We start from the raw sequence: 19,690 nt of genomic DNA, 5'->3' as shown, positions 1-19,690 counted from the left end.
CATCATAGGTACACTTCAACTATGACAGACATAATGAGAAGAAAAAATCCAGAAAATCACACTGTAAGATTTTTTATGAATTTATTTGCAAATGATGGTGGAAAATAAGTATTTGGTCACCTACAAACAAGCAAGATTTCTGGCTCTCACAGACCTGTAATTTTTTCTTTAAGATGCTCCTCTGTCCTCCACTCGTTACCTGTATTAATGACACCTGTTTGAACTTGTTATCAGTATAAAAGACACCTGTCCACAACGTCAAACAGTTACACTCCAAACTCCACTATGGCCAAGACCAAAGAGCTGTCAAAGGACACCAGAAACAAAATTGTAGACCTGCACCAGGCTGGGAAGACTGAATCTGCAATAGGTAAGCAGCTTGGTTTGAAGAAATCAACTGTGGGAACAATTATTAGGAAATGGAAGACATACAAGACCACTGATAATCTCCCTTGATCTGGGGCCCCACGCAAGTTCTCACCACGTGGGGTCAAAATGATCATAAGAACAGTGAGCAAAAATCCCAGAACCACATGGGGGGACCTAGTGAATGACCAGCAGAGAGCTGGGACCAAAGTAACAAAGCCTACCATCAGCAAGGGCATTGGGCAGTGGCTGGGTCTTTCAGCATGACAATGATCCCAAACACACCGGCCGGGCAACGAAGGAGTGGCTTCGTAAGAAGCATTTCAAGGTCCTGGAGTGGCCTAGCCAGTCTTCAGATCTCAACCTCATAGAAAATCTTTGGAGGGAGTTGAAAGTCCGTGTTGCCCACCAACAGCGCCAAAACATCACTGCTCTAGAGGAGATCTGCATGGAGGAATGTGCCAAAATACCTGCAACAGTGTGTGAAAACCTTGTGAAGACTTACATAAAACATTTGACCTCTGTCATTGCCAACAAATGGTATATAACAAAGTATTGAGATAAACTTTTGTTATTGACCAAATACTTATTTTCCACCATAATTTGCAAATAAATTCATAAAAAACCCTACAATGTGATTTTCTGGATTTCTTTTCTCATTTTGTCTGTCATAGTTGAAGTGTACCTATGATGAAAATTACAGGCCTCTCACATCTTTTTAAGTGGGAGAACTTGCAAAATTGGTGGCTGACTAAATACTTTTTTGCCCCACTGTATATGTGGGTGGAATTTCTTGACTCCCCACACTAGCACCAGTGCTTCTTTGTCGATTTATGAGTAGTTCTTCTCTGCATCATTCAATGTTTGTGACGCAAGCCCACTGGCCTCTCTGATCCATCATTCAGTGTGTGTGAAAGGACGGCCCCTAAGTCATAAGGGGATGCATTACAAGCCAACTTCAAGCCAACTTCACTGGCAGTGATGAGTCGTTTTGCCTCAAGAAAGGCATTTTCACACTCCACTGCCATGTCCTATTCTTTTCCAGGAGCTGATTGAGAGGCTGGAGTACTGCTGAAAGGTTTGGGATGAATCTTCTGTAGTAATTGATCAGCCCTGTGAAAGATCTAACTTCTGTCACATTTTGCGTTCGTGGTGCCTGTACCACTGCATCGATTTTGTCCTGTGTTTTGTGCAATCCATTTTGGTCTAATTCATGTCCACAGAAGACAATCTTGTCTTTGAAGAACTCACAATTCTGTAAGTTTGCCTGTTGATCATACTCTTTGAGTCTTCTCAGGACCTCTTCCAGGTTAGCCAGGTGCTCTTTGTCTGTGCGTCCTGTTATGATCATGTCATCCAGGATACACTGGGTTCTTGTGATTCCTTGCAAAATCTGGTCAATAGTTTGTTGCCAAATGGCTGGAGCCGATTCAATGCCAAAAACCTGGCGGTTATACCGGAATAGACCTTTGTGTGTGTTTATTGTCAGTGTCAGAGTCTATCTACAAGATAGTGAAGGAGTCAGGCGCAGGACACAGATAAGAGTAACAATAACTGATTTACTCAATCCAAAACGTAACAGGACAAAACAGGACTCAAAATACAACACACCGGAATACACGAAAGACGATCACGCACAAAACAGAAAGGGAAACCAGAGGGTTAAGAAAGGAACATAATTATGAGATGGGAACCAGGTGTGTAAACAGACAAAACAAAAATAAAAATTAAACATGGATCGGTGGCAGCTAGAAAGCCGGTGACGTCGACCGCTGAACACCGCCCGAACAAGGAGAGGGAACAACTTCGGTGGAAGTTGTGACAGTCAGGTACTGTTTGGAGCTCTCTTCAACCGGTAGTTGCAGATAAGCCTGTTTCAGGTCGATTTTACTGAAGTATTTCCTAACAGCTAGTGCAGCAAAGATGTCATCCAGACGTGGCAGGGGGTATTGGTCCACATGCAACATTGAATTCACAGTTACCTTGAAGTCCCTCCACTTTCTAACAGACCCATCTTTCTTTACAATAGGAACAATGGGTGTGGCCCATTTACTTCTATCCACTTTCATCAGGATCCCTGTATCCTGCAAGCGATCGATTTCCACTTCCACCTTTGCTCTCAACGAGTATGGAACAGATCTGGCTTTGCAGAATTTTGGGGTTGTGTCATCTCTCAGTACGAGTTTGGTTGTGAAGAATTTTACTGTTCCCAACTGATCACTGAAAACAGTTTTGTATTTCTTCAGCAAGAGTTTGTGTTTGGTCTGTGCCTTTCTCTTTAGGCTGGGACCTATGAAGCATTTTGAAGTCACACCAGTTCAGCTTTATTTTGGACAGACATTTCCTGCCAAATAATGGGGGGCCATTTCCGGGCACCACATACAGCTGTAACTGCTGCGTTTGCTCCCCATAACTCACTCTGACCTGCCAAGCCCCAATTGGACTCAATCTCTCTCCCGAGTATGTCTTCAGCAACACACTTGTTTCCTTCAGATTGATAGCCTTGAAGTGCTCATTGTAGACAGTCGTGGAAATGACAGACACTGCAGATCCTGTGTCCAGCTCCATTTGTAAGGGTGTACCTTCAATTTCTGGTGTCACCCATAGTATGCTACTGCTAGGAGAAGTCACTGCGTTTAACTCCATTGTACCAATTAATTGTTCATTTGAATCACTGCCACTGTTCTCTGCCAGTGCATTCACAGACCCTTTCAATTTCTCAGTTTTCCTGTTGACTGAATTTTGCTCTGCATGCTCTTTGAATTTTGTCTTTGAAACAGCAGTTCTCTGCTCTGTGACCATCTCTGTCACACCTGTTTTTTTACGGCCACACGCTGTCGGCTGCGTGAATACTTGGTCAGGTAAGTCTGTGATAGGTCAGCATTTATTTTCCTTTGCAACACAATTGCATCTTTGGTGGCGATTTCCATAGCAACAGCAATTTCAACAGCCTTTGAAAAAGTGAGATCTGATTCTGTGAGCAAACGTTTGAATGTCCACAAATATATCCCTTAATATGTCTTTCTCCAAAATGGCAGTGCTCTGTCAGTTTCTTCAACTCTGCTACATACAGTGCCTTCGGAAAGTATTCAGACCCCTTGACTTTTCCAAATTTTGTTACATTACAGCCTTACAGCAATCAACACCCAATACTCCAAAGCAAAAACAGCTTATTTTTTTTCTCAACATGTATTAACAATAAAAAGACAACCTTATTTACATAAGCATTCAGGCCCTTTGCTATGAGACCCGAAATTGAGCTCAGGTGCATCCTGTTTCCATTGATCATCCTTGAGATGTTTCAATAAGAGTCCACCTGTGGTAAATTCAATTTATTGGACATGATTTGGAAAGGCACACCTGTCTATATAAGGTCCCACAGTTGACAGTGCATGTCAGAGCAAAAACCAAGCCATGAGGTTGACGGAGTGGTCCGTCGAGCGCAGAGACAGGATTGCGTCGAAGCACAGATCTGGGGAAGGGTACAAAATAATTTCTGCAGCATTGAAGGTCTCCAAGAACACAGTGACCTCCATCATTCTTAAATGGAAGACGTTTGGAACCACCAAGACTCTTCCTAGAGCTGGCCAATTGTGCAAGTTCTCCCACTTAAAAAGATGACAGGCCTGTAATTTATCATAGGTACACTTCAACTATGACAGACAAAATGAGAAAAAAAAATCCTGAAAATCACATTGTAGGATTTTTAATGAATTTATTTGCAAATTATGGTGGAAAATAAGTATTTGGTCACCTACAAACAAGGAAGATTTCTTTACATAGTTGAATGTGCTCACAACAAAATCACACAAATTATCAATGGAAATCAAATTTATCAACCCATGGAGGTCTGGATTTGGAGTCACACTCAAAATTAAAGTGGAAAACCATACTACAGGCTGATCCAACTTTGATGTAATGTCCTTAAAACAAGTCAAAATGAGGCTCAGTAGTGTGTGTGGCCTCCACGTGCCTGTATGACCTCCCTACAACGCTTGGGCATGCTCCTGATGAGGTGGCAGATGGTCTCCTGAGGGATCTCCTCCTGGACCTGGACTAAAGCATCTGCTAACTCCTGGACAGTCTGTGGTGCAACGTGGCGTTGGTGGATGGAGCTCGACATGATGTCCCAGATGTGCTCAATTGGATTCAGGTCTGGGGAACGGGCGGGCCAGTCAATAGCATCAATGCCTTCCTCTTGCAGGAACTGCTGACACACTCCAGCCACATGCGATCTAGCATTGTCTTGCATTAGGAGGAACCCAGGGCCAACCGCACCAGCATATGGTCTCACAAGGGGTCTGAGGATCTCATCTCGGTATCTAATGGCAGTCAGGCTACCTCTGGCGAGCACATGGAGGGCTGTGCGGCCCCCCAAAGAAATGCCACCCCACACCATGACTGACCCACCGCCAAACCGGTCATGCTGGAGGATGTTGCAGGCAGCAGAACGTTCTCCACAGCGTCTCCACTGTCACATGTGCTCAGTGTGAACCTGCTTTCATCTGTGAAGAGCACAGGGCGCTAGTGGCGAATTTGCCAATCTTGGTGCTGTAAGCACAACCCCACCTGTGAACGTCGGGCCATCATACCACCCTCATGGAGTCTGTTTCTGACCGTTTGAGCAGACATGCACATTTGTGGCCTGCTGGAGGTCATTTTGCAGGGCTCTGGCAGTGCTCCTCGCACAAAGGCGGAGGTAGCGGTCCTGCTGCTGGGTTGTTGCCCTCCTACGGCCTCCTCCACGTCTCCTGATGTACTGGCCTGTCTCCTGGTAGCGCCTCCATGCTCTGGACACTACGCTGACAGACACAGCAAACCTTCTTGCCACAGCTCGCATTGATGTGCCATCCTGGATGAGCTGCACTACCTGAGTCACTTGTGTGGGCTGTAGACTCAGTCTCATGCTACCACTAGAGTGAAAGCACCGCCAGCATTCAAAAGTGGCCAAAACATCAGCCAGAAAGCATAGGAACTGAGAAGTGGTCACCACCTGCAGAACCACTCCTTTATTGGGAGTGCCTTGCTAATTGCCTATAATTTCCACCTGTTGTCTATTCCATTTGCACAACAGCATGTGAAATTTATTGTCAATCAGTGTTGCTTCCTAAGTGGACAGTTTGATTTCACAGAAGTATGATTGACTTGGAGTTACATTGTGTTGTTTAAGTGTTCCCTTTATTTTTTTGAGCAGTATATACACACACACACACGTGTGTGTATATGTATATACAGACGTGTGTTTGTTTATATATAATATATATACGCACACACGTGTGTGTGTGTATATACAGACGTGTGTGTGTGTATATATAATATATATACAGACGTGCGTGTGTGTGTATATGGATACATATATACACATATATAATAGATATTGAATCAATCAAAAACCAACATTTCAACATCTTTATTAAGCCAAGTATATCATAAATAAAAAAAAGTGCTTAGAAAAAAATAAACAGGTTTAGAATTTTTTTTATACAACTATGTACAGACAAAGTTCGCTTTGTGTCAAGGTAACAGAACAATGTTCATTCAATACGCAGTGAAATAAACAGTCCTACGGCAACACACTGCATTTATTCAGTACTCTGGGGCAGAGACCCTTCCAAACCCAAAACATGTAGATTGTGTCCTTTGTTGCATGCACTGCCAGCTCAGTGCCCTAAAAAGGGGTTGCACAGCATGAGTTGGAAACCAAGAGCAAGTTACAATATCCATACTAGCATACCACTTAGAATGAAACACTCTATTGGCCATGCATTCTACGTGGTTTACTACAGTCAGTGCTTGACTTGGGCCAGAACAAACAGAAAAAGAGTCCCAATACCTCAAGCACTGGCTGAAGTAGTTATTGTAAGAGAGCCCAAACATTTTATTCTCTTGTTTATGTCATGGTGAGCCACTGAGGTAATATACCTGTGAGAGACAGGGGAGAGGATTGGTCACTGTTAGGTAAGTAGAAGAGGAACACACAGAAAGGTAAAGGACGACAATTTGAGCATAGGCTACGACCAGGTATTGTACTGTAAGCTTCATGCCCGTTTAAAATTAGTGGGTGTTCACTACCGAATATAAACCAGGTTAATATTTGACATCACCACATTTTTTCTCATTAGCATTTTGATTATACATGTATATGAATATACATGAATACATATACAAATTGGGTTGTAAAATTATAGTTGACTTATCAAAGCAGTTTTTATCACCTCAAACCAGATTACATTCCCCAGTATTAAAGTCTGGATAATCAAGAACAAAACGGCACAAAAACAATAGTGGAAAAAAAGTATACCTGGCAGACTAAAAACATCTTTCATTATTTCTTTCTAGAGGGGTGCAACAAGGTATGTTTTCACAGAAATTAAATTCTAATTTCAAGTACAGGGGAGAAATTAGTGGAGAACCAGTTTAAAAGGTAGACTCAGCGATATGACGGAGTTGCAGAAAGTAAACAGCATAGTGGGTCAATTTCCAACTAAGAGCGTTGAAGCGCGAGGCTCAGCGTCTCCGCTGTTTTTGTGCCCTGGCTACCACGCTGTAATAGCGTGAATCTATCCCGTACGCACATACTGTGTGTGTTGACTTTGTGAAATCGAAGTCTTGCATCTCAATATCTGCAGTGGTGATCGTAGCAACGTCACTTCGCTGAGTCTACCTTTATTAAAACCATAAGTGAAAGTATCCTTTAGGGTAGTTGAACAGCACCTTCATATAAGTACAACAAAAGGAACAACAACCTGAACCTGCTCATAAGAGTCTCTGGCCATGTCCTAAATGTCACCCCATTCCCTATTGGCCCTGTTCTAAAGTAGTGCACTATGTATGGAACAGGGTGTCATTTGGGACACATTCTGTTATAATGGTCTCCATAATATCAACATGGGCAATTAAAATATAGCTGCTCTAAAATGTATACTGGAGGTGGCTAGGGTCAAAGTAAAAAAAAAAAAACACAACAGGCTTTTTAAATTTTAAGTACAGCAATGCTCACGCTTATGGCCATTGAAAATAAGGTGCAAAAATAGTTTTCTCCTCAACTCGAGTGTAGCCTTGTACTGTCATAGCTACAGTACAATAACATGGAATTCCTCTTAAAACAGAGTAATCTGAATGATGACAAACTGAAATGAAGTACATAATCAACCCCATCTCTGGTCTAAGTGATAAGCACCACAACTGTGGAATATTTACCTTCATTTTCAGCAGAGGCCATTGGCAACTGATTCAAGAACGTAGACAAACCAAGCGAGTGGCCCATGAGATGGTGTAATGTCACCAGTGGCTTAAAGTACTGAGGTCTGAATCAACTGGGTTTCTTTGCAGGCCTAGAATAGATGTCTGTAGCGGTACACCATCGAATTTAGGAAAACCTACTCTGGGATATGTCCACCAGTCCGTCTTTAAATTAAACTATCTACGGAGGGTTCCGAATCGGAGGGTGCGATTCGTCAGTACTTATCGGTAACGCCACCCTTATGACCACGTCATTGCGTCTCCCAGTCTCCCTTGAAGAATTCAAGTACTCCAACATGGTGTCTGTTTGCTAGGTTGATCTTCTAGTTGAGGAAGCGGCGGCAGCGCCTGGCGGTACAGTTGCAGTGCAGCTTGCTGCTGTCGTCCTCGATGGGGAACTTGTAGTCGTAGGTGAGCTCCTCGCCGCGGTAGATCTTACGCAGGGCGAAGATGACGATGTGCTTGTGGCTGTCGACGAGGATGACACGCGAGTAGCAGTTGGGCTCGCACGAGTGGTTGATGAAACGGGCGGCGTTGCCGTGCATGGTGGCGTCAACCACATCAAAGTCATCAATGCGGAACATGTAACAGCCGATGCCCTGACAAGGAGATGAGAGGGTTTTAGAAGACAAAGATGAGAGAGTACTTTATTAATCCGCCAAAGGGGACATTTTTTGTGCTAGCTATAAAAACAACAAATACACAACCGAGACACTAAAATCCACACATCATGAATGCAAGTGCTCAGATTAAAATGTATCATCGCAAATGTTAAAATATATTTAGTTAGTGAATGAAATGAGATAGCTGTATTTTCTGAAATTAAATGTATTGCTGTATTTTCCTTTGTATTCAACCTAAACATCCGCAGCACAACCAGTTTCTGTAAACTGCTTTAAGGCATTTTTATTAACTCCGGTGATTTTGTTGACCAACCTTGCTGTCATAGTATTTCTCTCTCTTGTCTGTGAGAACCGCACGGATGACATTGCCTGCGTACTCGATCACCATCTCCCCTGCCTCAATGTTCCTCTTGCAGAACAGACCACGTCCGTGAATTTCAGACCTAGGATAAGGAAAATATATAATTTTTTAAACAGTGAAAGAGAAAAAAAAGTGAAGTATTTTTCCCCCAACAAAACAAAGTAATCATAATAATATTAGAACTTTTAAAAATGTAGTTTCTTAGTGACCTGTAAACCCCCACTGCTTCCTTGGAGGTCTTCTCCAGGTGTCTGAAGCGCATGGCCATGGGAAGCTCTGTGCTGGTGGCTCGTCTATGAGATGGGAACATGGAGAATACTGTAGGTTAGAACTTACAAATAGAACATACAAATACAATTAAATTACAGCGTGAACTCAATGGTAATTGTGGAGTTGTCTAACCTGGTGGATTTCAGTAGGACGTCATCGTCCTCCTCCTCACATGGCGTCGACATGAGGTCAGGCAGCTGTCTGTGTTGAGACGCCAAGAAGTTGAACATGTCGAAGGTTGACTTCCTGTGAGGGGACAGAGGCAGAGAGGGAGTTAGTCATAACTACAGTAATGCAATGTTCTAAATGTAGGGGATGTAGAATTCAGGTTACAAAATAGAAATTCAGATTGAATTACATAAGCTTAAAAATGAGAATCACCTCTACATTCCAATAAGAGATAAAGTTATGGAATGGCCCAGACATCAAAATGCCTATTTTAACCACAGACATCAGTGCTTGGTTCTTACCGCGTGTAGACCTCAGCGCGGGCGCAACCGCTGGGGTTGATGGGCAGCTCGTCGTCAGGGGTGTCGGAGTGGTGGAAGCGGAAGCGGTGTTGTTTACAGCTGGCGGCACCCTGCAGCTGCTCCAGTAGGAAGATGACAGCGTCGTGGAGCAGGCCCAGAACCCGCGCCCCGATCACCCCGCCCAGGGGTAACGCCTTCAGATGGAACCCTGCTCGGGCCTCCAGGACGCCATCGATCACCGCTCGCCACGCCACTGAGGGAGCGAGAGTAGAGAAAAAAAGGTGGATATGAATAACAAAATAAAATGCTATACTACATAGGGTCGGTTTACTGGACACACATTAAGCCTAGTCCTGGACTTAAAAGCCAGTTCAACAGATTCTGCATAGAAAATGCTTTTGCATACAAATAGGAATAGCTACAGTGGCTTGCGAAAGTATATAACCCCCTTGGCATTTTTCCTATTTTGTTGCCTTACAACCTGGAATTAAAATATATTTTTGCGGGGTTTGCATCATTTGATTTACACAACATGCCTACCACTTTGAAGATGCAACATTTTTGGGGGGGTGAAATAAGACAAACTGAACTTATGTGCATAACTATTCACCCCCCCCAATATTATGTAGAGCCACCTTTTGCAGCAATTACAGCTGCAAGTCTCAAATCTCTGGAAGACAAACAGGTTTCCCTCAAGAATTTCCTTGTATTTTGCACCATCCATCATTTCTTCAAATCTGACCAGTTTCCCAGTCCCTGCCAATGAAAAACATCCCCACAGCATGATGCTGCCACCACCATGCTTCATCAGGGTTATGAGAGGTGTTGTGTTTGCGCCAGACATTTTCCTTGATGGTCAAAAATCTCAATTTGAGTCTCATCTGACCACAGTACCTTCTTCCATATGTTTGAGGAGTCTTCCACATGCCTTCTGCGGAACACCAAACGTGTTTGCTTATTTTTTTACTTTGGTCTCCTGTTGCCCCTCTGATTAATGCCTCTGATTTAATGCCCTTCCTGCCCGGCCCATGAGTTTTGGTGGGCGGCCCTCTCTTGGCAGGTTTGTTGTGGTGCCATATTCTTCAAATTTTTTATAACGATTTAATGGTGTTCTGTGGGATGTTCAAAGTTTTGGATATTTTTTTGAACCCAACCCTGATCTGTACTTCTCCACAACTTTGTCCCTGACCTGTTTGGAGAGCTCCTTGGTCTTCATGGTGCCCCTTGCTTAGTGGTGTTGCAGACTCTGGGGCCTTTCAGAGCAGGTGTATATATACACTGAGATCATGTGACACTTAAAGTCCACCTGTGTGCAATTAACTAATTAGGTGATTTCTGAAGGTAATTGGATGCACCAGATCTTATTTAAGGGCGTCATAGCAAAGGGATATGCACGCACCACTTTTCCGTAATTTTTTTTTAATTTCACCAATTTGGACTATTTTGTGTATATCCATTACATTTAATCCAAATAAAAATCTATTTAAATTACAGGTTGTAATGCAAAATAGTTACTTTTGCAAGGCACTGTATAGCTTAAACTAAACAGCTACTGTTTCTGTAGTTGGGCTGAGATTCTTACCCTCTATGCTGTCTGCCTGTACATGGAAGCCGTCGTCACTGGTGATCTCAAAACGCAGGTGGGGCTGGTTCCTGTGGACAAACCTGGTCTTGTCCTGTTTAGGTGGCGACGTGTCCTCGTCAGAGCTGAAACCTGAGAGGTTTGAAGTGTGTTAAGACAGGAAGGTTACATAAAAATAAAAAATTAAATCATAAATGAGAAATATTTATTAACAGAATAAATTTAAAATATTGGCTTTGGGTGTTTTTTGTTTGTTTTAAGAGTAAAACCACTCAATGCTGAATGTATACAATGTTGCCCACCTGAGTAGGGGCCCCAGTCAGAGAGATCTCCATGGCGGGCACTGACCCAGACGTGGGTTTTCCCATGGATGTTACTGTTACTCTGAGTGGTGCTGCGGTTGGGCTGACATGCCATCTGAGGTATGGGAGGTGGTCTATAAGACAGGACACACAGACATGGTGTTATATTAAGAGTTTAGATATCCCTATTCTACTGAAGGCTTCAAAGGGAAGACCCCCATGAAAAGGACAAAAATGATTGGGATCTTATTGGCATTGGGCCAACCATATACACAATTGCAAATACCACTCAATTGGGCAGCTGTTGATCAAAAATATATTGCAAGTGGAACATGTCAAATGCCAAGTGTTATAAACCAAAAATCCAAAAGGTGGTTTAGTGCCACCTGAAAGTCAGGTCTCAAGAGTGAAATCTTCAAAATGTAAGGGAATACCCCCCTGATTTGGACAAAAACAAATGGCGGAATATTGGCATTGGACAAACCATATACACGATGGCCAATACCACCCAATTTGGCGTTGATTCATGCAAAGTATATTGCAAATGCCATATGGCAATTGCCAATTGTAACACTTCAAAATTCCAATAGGGGGCGTGTGCGTTCCACCGGGGCATTTCATATTGCAAATGGCACCCAAATCAACATCCAAAAGCCAAATTTTGAAAAAAGAAATAATAAAAAAAAAAAACTTAAAACCCCTTAAAAAAGTGCTTTCTGGACCTTTTTTCGAAATTCTTTCGAGTTTTTTGTCAATTACACATGTGTAAGAACTGTATGAGTATACTTTTGTCATCATATATATATTTTTTTTAAGTACATGCGCATAAGGCATATGTTTTGTCCATTTGCAATATGATTTCATAGGAAGTCAAAAGTCAAAAGTCAAAAATGTCAAAATTTGGTAAAAAACTTCATACATCCTTAAAAAAGTGCTTTCTGGACCTTTTTTCAAAATTCTTTCGATTTTTGTGTCAATAACACATGTATAAGAACTTTACCAACATACTTTAGTCATACTTTATTATCATATTTTTTTTACTTGTGCATAAGGCATATGTTTTCTCCATTTGCAATATGATGTCATAGGAAGTCAAAAGTCAAAGTCAAAAGTAACGATTTTCCTCCGTGCAACTGATGATCTAAAATGTGCAACAAAAATGTTTTGATTTTTTTTGTTTATGTTTCCTTACTTTTTCAAAGTCACTGTGCATTTGCAATATGTTTTAATGGGCAGGTACCATCACGAATTTGTCATGCTCAAATTTCAAACTTTACTTTGCTCAAACTATACCTTTGTCAACTTGTATTACATATTTATTTTTGTTTTACTTGTGCATAAGGCATATGTTTTCTCCATTTGCAATATGATGTCATAGGAAGTCAAAAGTCAAAGTCAAAAGTAACGATTTTCCTCCGTGCAACTGATGATCTAAAATGTGCAACAAAAATGTTTTGATTTTTTTTGTTTATGTTTCCTTACTTTTTCAAAGTCACTGTGCATTTGCAATATGTTTTAATGGGCAGGTACCATCACGAATTTGTCATGCTCAAATTTCAAACTTTACTTTGCTCAAACTATACCTTTGTCAACTTGTATTACATATTTCTTTTTGTTTTACTTGTGCATAAGGCATATGTTTTCTCCATTTGCAATATGATGTCATAGGAAGTCAAAAGTCAAAGTCAAAAGTAAATATTTTCCTCCGTGCACCTGGTAATCTGAAATGTGCACCTGGTGACCTGAAATGTGCACCTGGTGATCTAAAATATGCAACTGGTAACCCAAAAAAAAAAATTTGGGATGTTTTTTTGTTTATGTTTCCTTACTTTTTCAAAGTCACTGTGCATTTGCAATATGTTTTAATGGGCAGGTACCATCACGAATTTGTCATGCTCAAAATTCAAGCTTGTGATCTAAAATATGCAGCTGGTTACCCAACATTTTTTGGGATGTTTTTTTGTTTATGTTTCCTTACTTTTTAAAAGTCACTGTGCATTTGCAATATGTTTTAATGGGCAGGTACCATCACGAATTTGTTTATGTTTCCTAACTTTTTCAAAGTCACTGTGCATTTGCAATATGTTTTAATGGGCAGGTACCATCACGAATTTGTCATGCTCAAAATTCAAGCTTGTGATCTAAAATATGCAGCTGGTTACCCAAAAATTTTTTGGATGTTTTTTTGTTTATGTTTCCTTACTTTTTCAAAGTCACTGTGCATTTGCAATATGTTTCAATGGGCAGGTACCATCACGAATTTGTCATGCTCAAAAATTTTTAGATGTATTTTTTTTTGTTTCTTACTTTTTCAAAGTCACTGTGCATTTGCAATATGTTTCAATGGGCAGGTACCATCACGAATTTGTCATAATCAAAATTTTTTAGATGTATTTTTTTTTGTTTCTTACTTTTTCAAAGTCATTGTGCATTTGCAATATGTTTTAAAGGGCAGGTACCATCACGAATTTGTCATGCTCAAAATTTTTTAGATGTATTTTTTTTTGTTTCTTACTTTTTCAAAGTCACTGTGCATTTGCAATATGTTTTAATGGGCAGGTACCATCACGAATTTGTCATGCTATAAAAATCCTGCAGGAATGTGAAATTGACTGGCCCGATGAACTCGGGATGGCTTTGCAGTGATTCTGGGTCATCTCAATCGCTCGTTTGGGTTGATTTCAGAATGTCGCTTTTGGTGATGGTACCTCACTGTTTAAACATATTGCAAATGTACAAGAGTCAAGTGGACAAGAGTCCATCAGTCAATTAGATATCATTCTGACCACCAAACTGATACAAACTGACACCAAACCCACTTTTTCCAACTCGTTTAGTAGCCAACTATTACATACTTCAGAGCTGGCCCAAAATTCACAACGCCTTCGGTTCAAACCATAAAAAAACCATAAAACACGTAGTTACGTTCTAGTTGCGGGTCCATTTCTTATGTTATGTGTTGGCCTAGCTGAGGCGACCCCGAATCCCAAGTTTCGGCTCGATAGGTCATTTGGTGTCCGAGAAAAACCCTAATTGGTGCTGAAAATCCACTATTTTCCATGACTTGCTACGGGGTCCTTGAATGAGCTATCGGACAGAAACGTGGGGTCTGTCTATATGGGCCGAGACGTTCGCAATGCACCTAGTCTTGCGACTCTGGGACATTTCTAAATGTCGTCATTTTCGTGATGCAAAAATGAATTGAAGTTATTTCAAATGTACGAGGCTGTTTCTCGGTCCGAGAACCTTCTAGAGCCACGTAACTCACCACACACCATCTACGGGAGGTCTAGAACAGGTTTCTAAAGTTTCGGAACTCTAGGTCCGACGGTTCTTTTTTAGCTCCAACAAAGCTAACTATTGGAGCCACTGTCTGTCTCTACGCACCCCAATACGTCCCTCCTTCCAAGTTGTGTTTTAGTGTGATTTTTTTTTCCTTTGAATTTTTTTGGGAAAAATGACTGATTTACAGTTCATGGGGGTTGCCTAATCACACATATGAAGTTTTGGAAAGATCAGACTTTTTTAACCCTTCGAAACAGCCCCTGAGACACCAATTATGGCACTTCCGGTTGGCACAGGAAGTTATAAATCAACACATATCCTCATTGGGGTATGCTGTTACAGAATCCTGAGTTTTAACTCCTTACGTTAAGAATTGACTGATCTACACAGGGTTGAATGCACTATGTCTATCAAACTGCATGCAGTGTATGGGTAAACACTTTTAGGGGCATTTTAACCACTTCCGGTTGGTCCAGGAAGCTTAGAATCGACACAGGTAGACCTCATAGTGGCCTGATGGACTGGTACCGAAGACAGGTTCATACGGCATTCATAACCCACATAGGCCTCAGGTTGAAATTAGGGGTGCAGGCAATGTATTCCTATGGGGAGAGATGACACTGTAATCTGTGAGATCAAAAAACACTGTTTTACTGTTAAGGGTTAATGCCACACGGTCAAGGTTAGGCTTGTTCAGATCGGGAGGACCTTAGGAACATTCATGTGGTGGAATTTTTCTTCTCACTCTAACGGTTCTCTCACTGTCACCCAAAAGCAAATGACATTGTGGTGCAGGCTTCATTTTGGGCCTACTATTCTAATGCTCGCTGCGCCTAGACCGAGCGAGCTACGGTCAAGCGGGATATCTCGCTGAACTCGGTACGGCCTAGGGATTATGGTAATGCCATTTCCTGCTCTCTGTGTCTTTAAGCACCGCACTTTATCACTCCATCCTTCCTGTGTGTGTGTGAGGGAGCTTTTCTTTGACATCTGTTGGGATTAATGACTGATTTACAGTTCAGAAGGGTTACCTAGTCTCACACATAAAGTTTTGGAGAGATGTGACTTTTTTAACCCTTCGAAACAGAGAGTGTGACCCAATTAAAGGCACTTCCGGTTGGCACAGGAAGCTATAAGTAAACACATGTCTTGATTTACATAGCCACTTACAGAATCCCGAGTTTTAAGTCTTTACGTTAAGAATTGACTGATCTACACAGGGTTGAATGCACTGTGTCTATCAAACTGCAGGCAGTGTATGGGTAAACACTTTTAGGGGCATTTTAACCACTTCCGGTTGCTCCAGGAAGCTTAGATTCGACACAGGTAGACCTCATAGTGGCCTGATGGACTGGTACCGAAGACAGGTTCATACGGCATTCATAACCCATATAGGCTTCAGGTTGAATTTTGTGGTGCAGGCAATGTATTCCTATGGGGAGAGATGACACTGTAATCTGTGAGATCAAAAAACCCTGTTTTACTGTGAAGGGTTAATGCCACACGGTCAAGGTTAGGCTTGTTCAGATCGGGAGGACCTTAGGAACATTCATGTGGTGGAATTGTGCTTCTCACCCTAACGGTTCTCTCACTGCCCCCCAAAATCAAATGACATTGTGGTGCAGGCTTCATTTTGGGCCTTCTTTTTTTCAAGTTTGCTGCACTCAGAACGAGCTACGGTCAAGCGGGGCGTCTCCTTGAACTCAGCACAGTCTGGAGACTATGGTGATGCCATTTTTTGTGTTGATTTCAGAATGCCATTTTGGTGATGGTCCCTCTCCGTTTAAACATATTGCAAATGTACAAAAGTCAACTAGCAAGTCAGTGTCCATCAGTCAATTAGATGTCATTATGACACCAAATGGATATCAATTGACACCAAACCCACTTTTTCCTACTCATTTAGTAGCCAACTATCACATATGTCAGAGCAGTCCCATAATTCACAGCGCCTTCAGTTGAAAACATAATAAAAAGGTAAAACACATAGTTACGTTCTAGCTGCGGGTCCAGTTCGGACATTATGTGAAGTCCTATGTGAGGCGACCCCGAATCCCGAGTTTCGACTCGATAGGTCATTTGGTGTCCGAGAAAAACCCTAATTGGTGCTGAAAATCCACTATTTTCCATGACTTGCTACGGGGTCCTTGAATGAGCTATCGGACAGAAACGTTGGGGTCTGTCTATATGGGCCGAGAAGTTCGCAATGCACCTAGTCTTGCGACTCTGGGACATTTCTAAATGTCGTCATTTTCGTGATGCAAAAATGAATTGAAGTTATTTCAAATGTACGAGGCTGTTTCTCGGTCCGAGAACCGTCTAGAGCCACGTAACTCGCCACGCACCATGGCCCGGAGGTCTAGAACAGGTTTCTAAAGTTTCGGCCTTCTATTCTAATGGTTGCTGCGCCTAGACCGAGCGAGCTACGGTCAAGCGGGATAGCTCGTTGAACTCAGCACAGTCTGGAGACTATGGTGATGCCATTTTTTGTGTTGATTTCAGAATGCCATTTTGGTGATGGTCCCTCTCTGTTTAAACATATTGCAAATGTACAAAAGTCAACTAGCAAGTCAGTGTCCATCAGTCAATTAGATGTCATTATGACACCAAACCCACTTTTTCCTACTCATTTAGATGCCAACTATCATATATGTCAGAGCAGTCCCATAATTCACAGCGCCTCTAGTTGAAAACATAATAAAAAGGTAAAACACATAGTTACGTTCTAGCTGCGGGTCCAGTTCGGACATTATGTGAAGTCCTATGTGAGGCGACCCCGAATCCCGAGTTTCGGCTCGATAGGTCATTTGGTGTCCGAGAAAAACACTAATTGGTGCTGAAAATCCACTTATTTCCATGCCTTGCTACGGGGTCCTTGAACGAGCTATCGGACAGAAACGTTGGGGTCCGTCTCTATGGGCCGAGCCGGTTTCAACGCACCTAGCCTTGCGTCTCTGAGACTTTTCTAAACGTCGTCATTTTCGTGATGCAAAAATTAATTGAAGTTATTGCAAATGTACGAGGCTGTTTCTCGGTCCGAGAACCGTCTAGAGCCACGTAACTCGCCACGCACCATGGCCCGGAGGTCTAGAACAGGTTTCTAAAGTTTCGGAACTCTAGGTCCGACCGTTCTTTTTTAGCTCCAACAAAGCTAACTATTGCAGCCACTGTCTGTCTCTACGCACCCCAATACGTCCCTCCATCCAAGTTGTGTTTTAGGGCAATTTTTTTTTCCTTAGATTTTTTTGGGGAAAAATGACTGATTTACAGTTCATGGGGGTTGCCTAATCACATATATGAAGTTTTGGACAGATCTGAATTTTTTAACCCTTCGAAACAGCCCCTGAGACACCAATTATGGCACTTCCGGTTGGCACAGAAAGTTATAAATCAACACATATTATCATTGGGGTATGCTGTTACAGAATCCTGAGTTTTAAGTCCTTACGTTAAGAATTGACTGATCTACACAGGGTTGAATGCACTATGTCTATCAAACTGCATGCAGTGTATGGGTAAACACTTTTAGGGGCATTTTAACCACTTCCGGTTGGTCCAGGAAGCTTAGAATCGACACAGGTAGACCTCATAGTGGCCTGATGGACTGGTACCGAAGACAGGTTCATACGGCATTCATAACCCACATAGGCCTCAGGTTGAAATTAGGGGTGCAGGCAATGTATTCCTATGGGGAGAGATGACACTGTAATCTGTGAGATCAAAAAACACTGTTTTACTGTTAAGGGTTAATGCCACACGGTCAAGGTTAGGCTTGTTCAGATCGGGAGGACCTTAGGAACATTCATGTGGTGGAATTTTTCTTCTCACCCTAACGGTTCTCTCACTGTCACTCAAAAGCAAATGACATTGTGGGGCAGGCTTCATTTTGGGCCTACTATTCTAAATGGTCGGTTATTGTGTTATTTCAGAAAATCATAGAAAATCACAGAAATGTCGCAGAGCTCCGCAGCACACTTTAAAAAGATTCGTATGAACACCCTGCAACTGGATCTGTAACCGTTGAAAAAAAAAAAACGCCTATTTGTGACCAACACCAATTTGTCATTGTTCCGTTTCTCTTAAATGACGATAGATAAATGGCTGGTTCTTTTTTTATTGACACCGGAGGCTCCTTGGCTTTGACCTGAAGTGGAAAAATAATTTCTCTACTTCCATTTTAAGCCTTTAATCCCAGAAAAATGGCCGTAACTCAAAAACCGTCGAGGCCTAGACGCCATCCCGTTCAGGGCCAACTGCCCCTTGAGCCAAACCTACGCTCGCCAAGTTTCGGCTTCGAAATATTTTCAGTTTTTGAGATAAGGCCCCGTCGCGATTCGTGATGTTTTGCCAAATTGCCATATGATTCCGTATGCCATCTGGTGGGAGTGTCCGGGACGGCGGAAAAACGGTCCGAAACTTTTTTTTTATTTTTTACGGAAACCGAACGTCCGACAAAGTTCATTCGATGACTTCCCGGTAGGTCCGGCCCTACCGCACGTCCCGACGCCGACCGCGAATTTTACAAACGATTTTGGACGTCCGGTAAGGGACCGTACATTTGCAATATGGACTTTCTCACTGATCATACACGAAATGCCGAAATGTTCCCTTAAGGTATGTTAAAACCTTGTAAAAAGTGTTTCAATTTTGGTCAATTATACATATATAGGAACCATATGGACATTTTTCCTATTTTATGCAAGTTGTCATAAGGCCTATGTTTTGTCCATTTGCCATATATGATCATAGGAAGTCGGGTTCTGAACCCAAAAGTCACAGAACCATGTCCAAATGGCATATATAGGTATTGAAAGTAATACATCAGGATGTTATGTCCATTTGCCATATATGATCATAGGAAGTTGGCTTCCGAACCCAAAAGTCAGTGAACCGTGTACAAATGGCATATATAATGTCGAGATGGCCTATATACTGACCAAATGATATATCACTATGTTAAGCCTTGAATCAACCTAGAAGGTATATTTGTCATGTTTGATCATAGGAAGTCAGAATTTCTCGTTGGTGTTGATTCAACATCCTTATGGATATACATTGACAATGGACACTGTCAACTTGCAGAAGAGCATGTTCACACTGGCAATGTATTATATGCATTGGATGCTGTCCATTAGCAATACATTAAAATGGGAATTTACCATCATGAATTGAACATGCTCTAATATATT

At 42.0% G+C, this 19,690-nt stretch overlaps 1 protein-coding gene across 2 annotated transcripts in view; it reads right to left on the bottom strand.

The window, feature by feature from the left end:
• Positions 1-5,760: 5,760 nt before the first annotated feature.
• LOC110487656 (histone-lysine N-methyltransferase 2B) overlaps positions 5,761-19,690 on the bottom strand; it is a 91,323-nt gene continuing 77,393 nt past the window's right edge. For both annotated transcript variants that reach the window (XM_036971712.1, XM_036971714.1), the window contains 7 exons: positions 11,217-11,350; positions 10,915-11,046; positions 9,333-9,585; positions 8,995-9,108; positions 8,802-8,885; positions 8,545-8,674; positions 5,761-8,207 (listed from right to left, as the gene is read on the bottom strand). In XM_036971712.1, the coding sequence (XP_036827607.1) occupies positions 7,932-8,207; positions 8,545-8,674; positions 8,802-8,885; positions 8,995-9,108; positions 9,333-9,585; positions 10,915-11,046; positions 11,217-11,350 (1,123 nt within the window). In that variant the 3' untranslated portion in view covers positions 5,761-7,931. The remainder of the gene's footprint in view (positions 8,208-8,544; positions 8,675-8,801; positions 8,886-8,994; positions 9,109-9,332; positions 9,586-10,914; positions 11,047-11,216; positions 11,351-19,690) is intronic.

The sequence above is a fragment of the Oncorhynchus mykiss genome, chromosome 32 (assembly GCF_013265735.2).
Source record: "Oncorhynchus mykiss isolate Arlee chromosome 32, USDA_OmykA_1.1, whole genome shotgun sequence".
Lineage (NCBI taxonomy): Eukaryota > Metazoa > Chordata > Actinopteri > Salmoniformes > Salmonidae > Oncorhynchus > Oncorhynchus mykiss.
The sequence above is the reverse complement of the archived record's forward strand: the minus strand, read 5'-3'. Positions and strand labels throughout refer to the sequence as shown.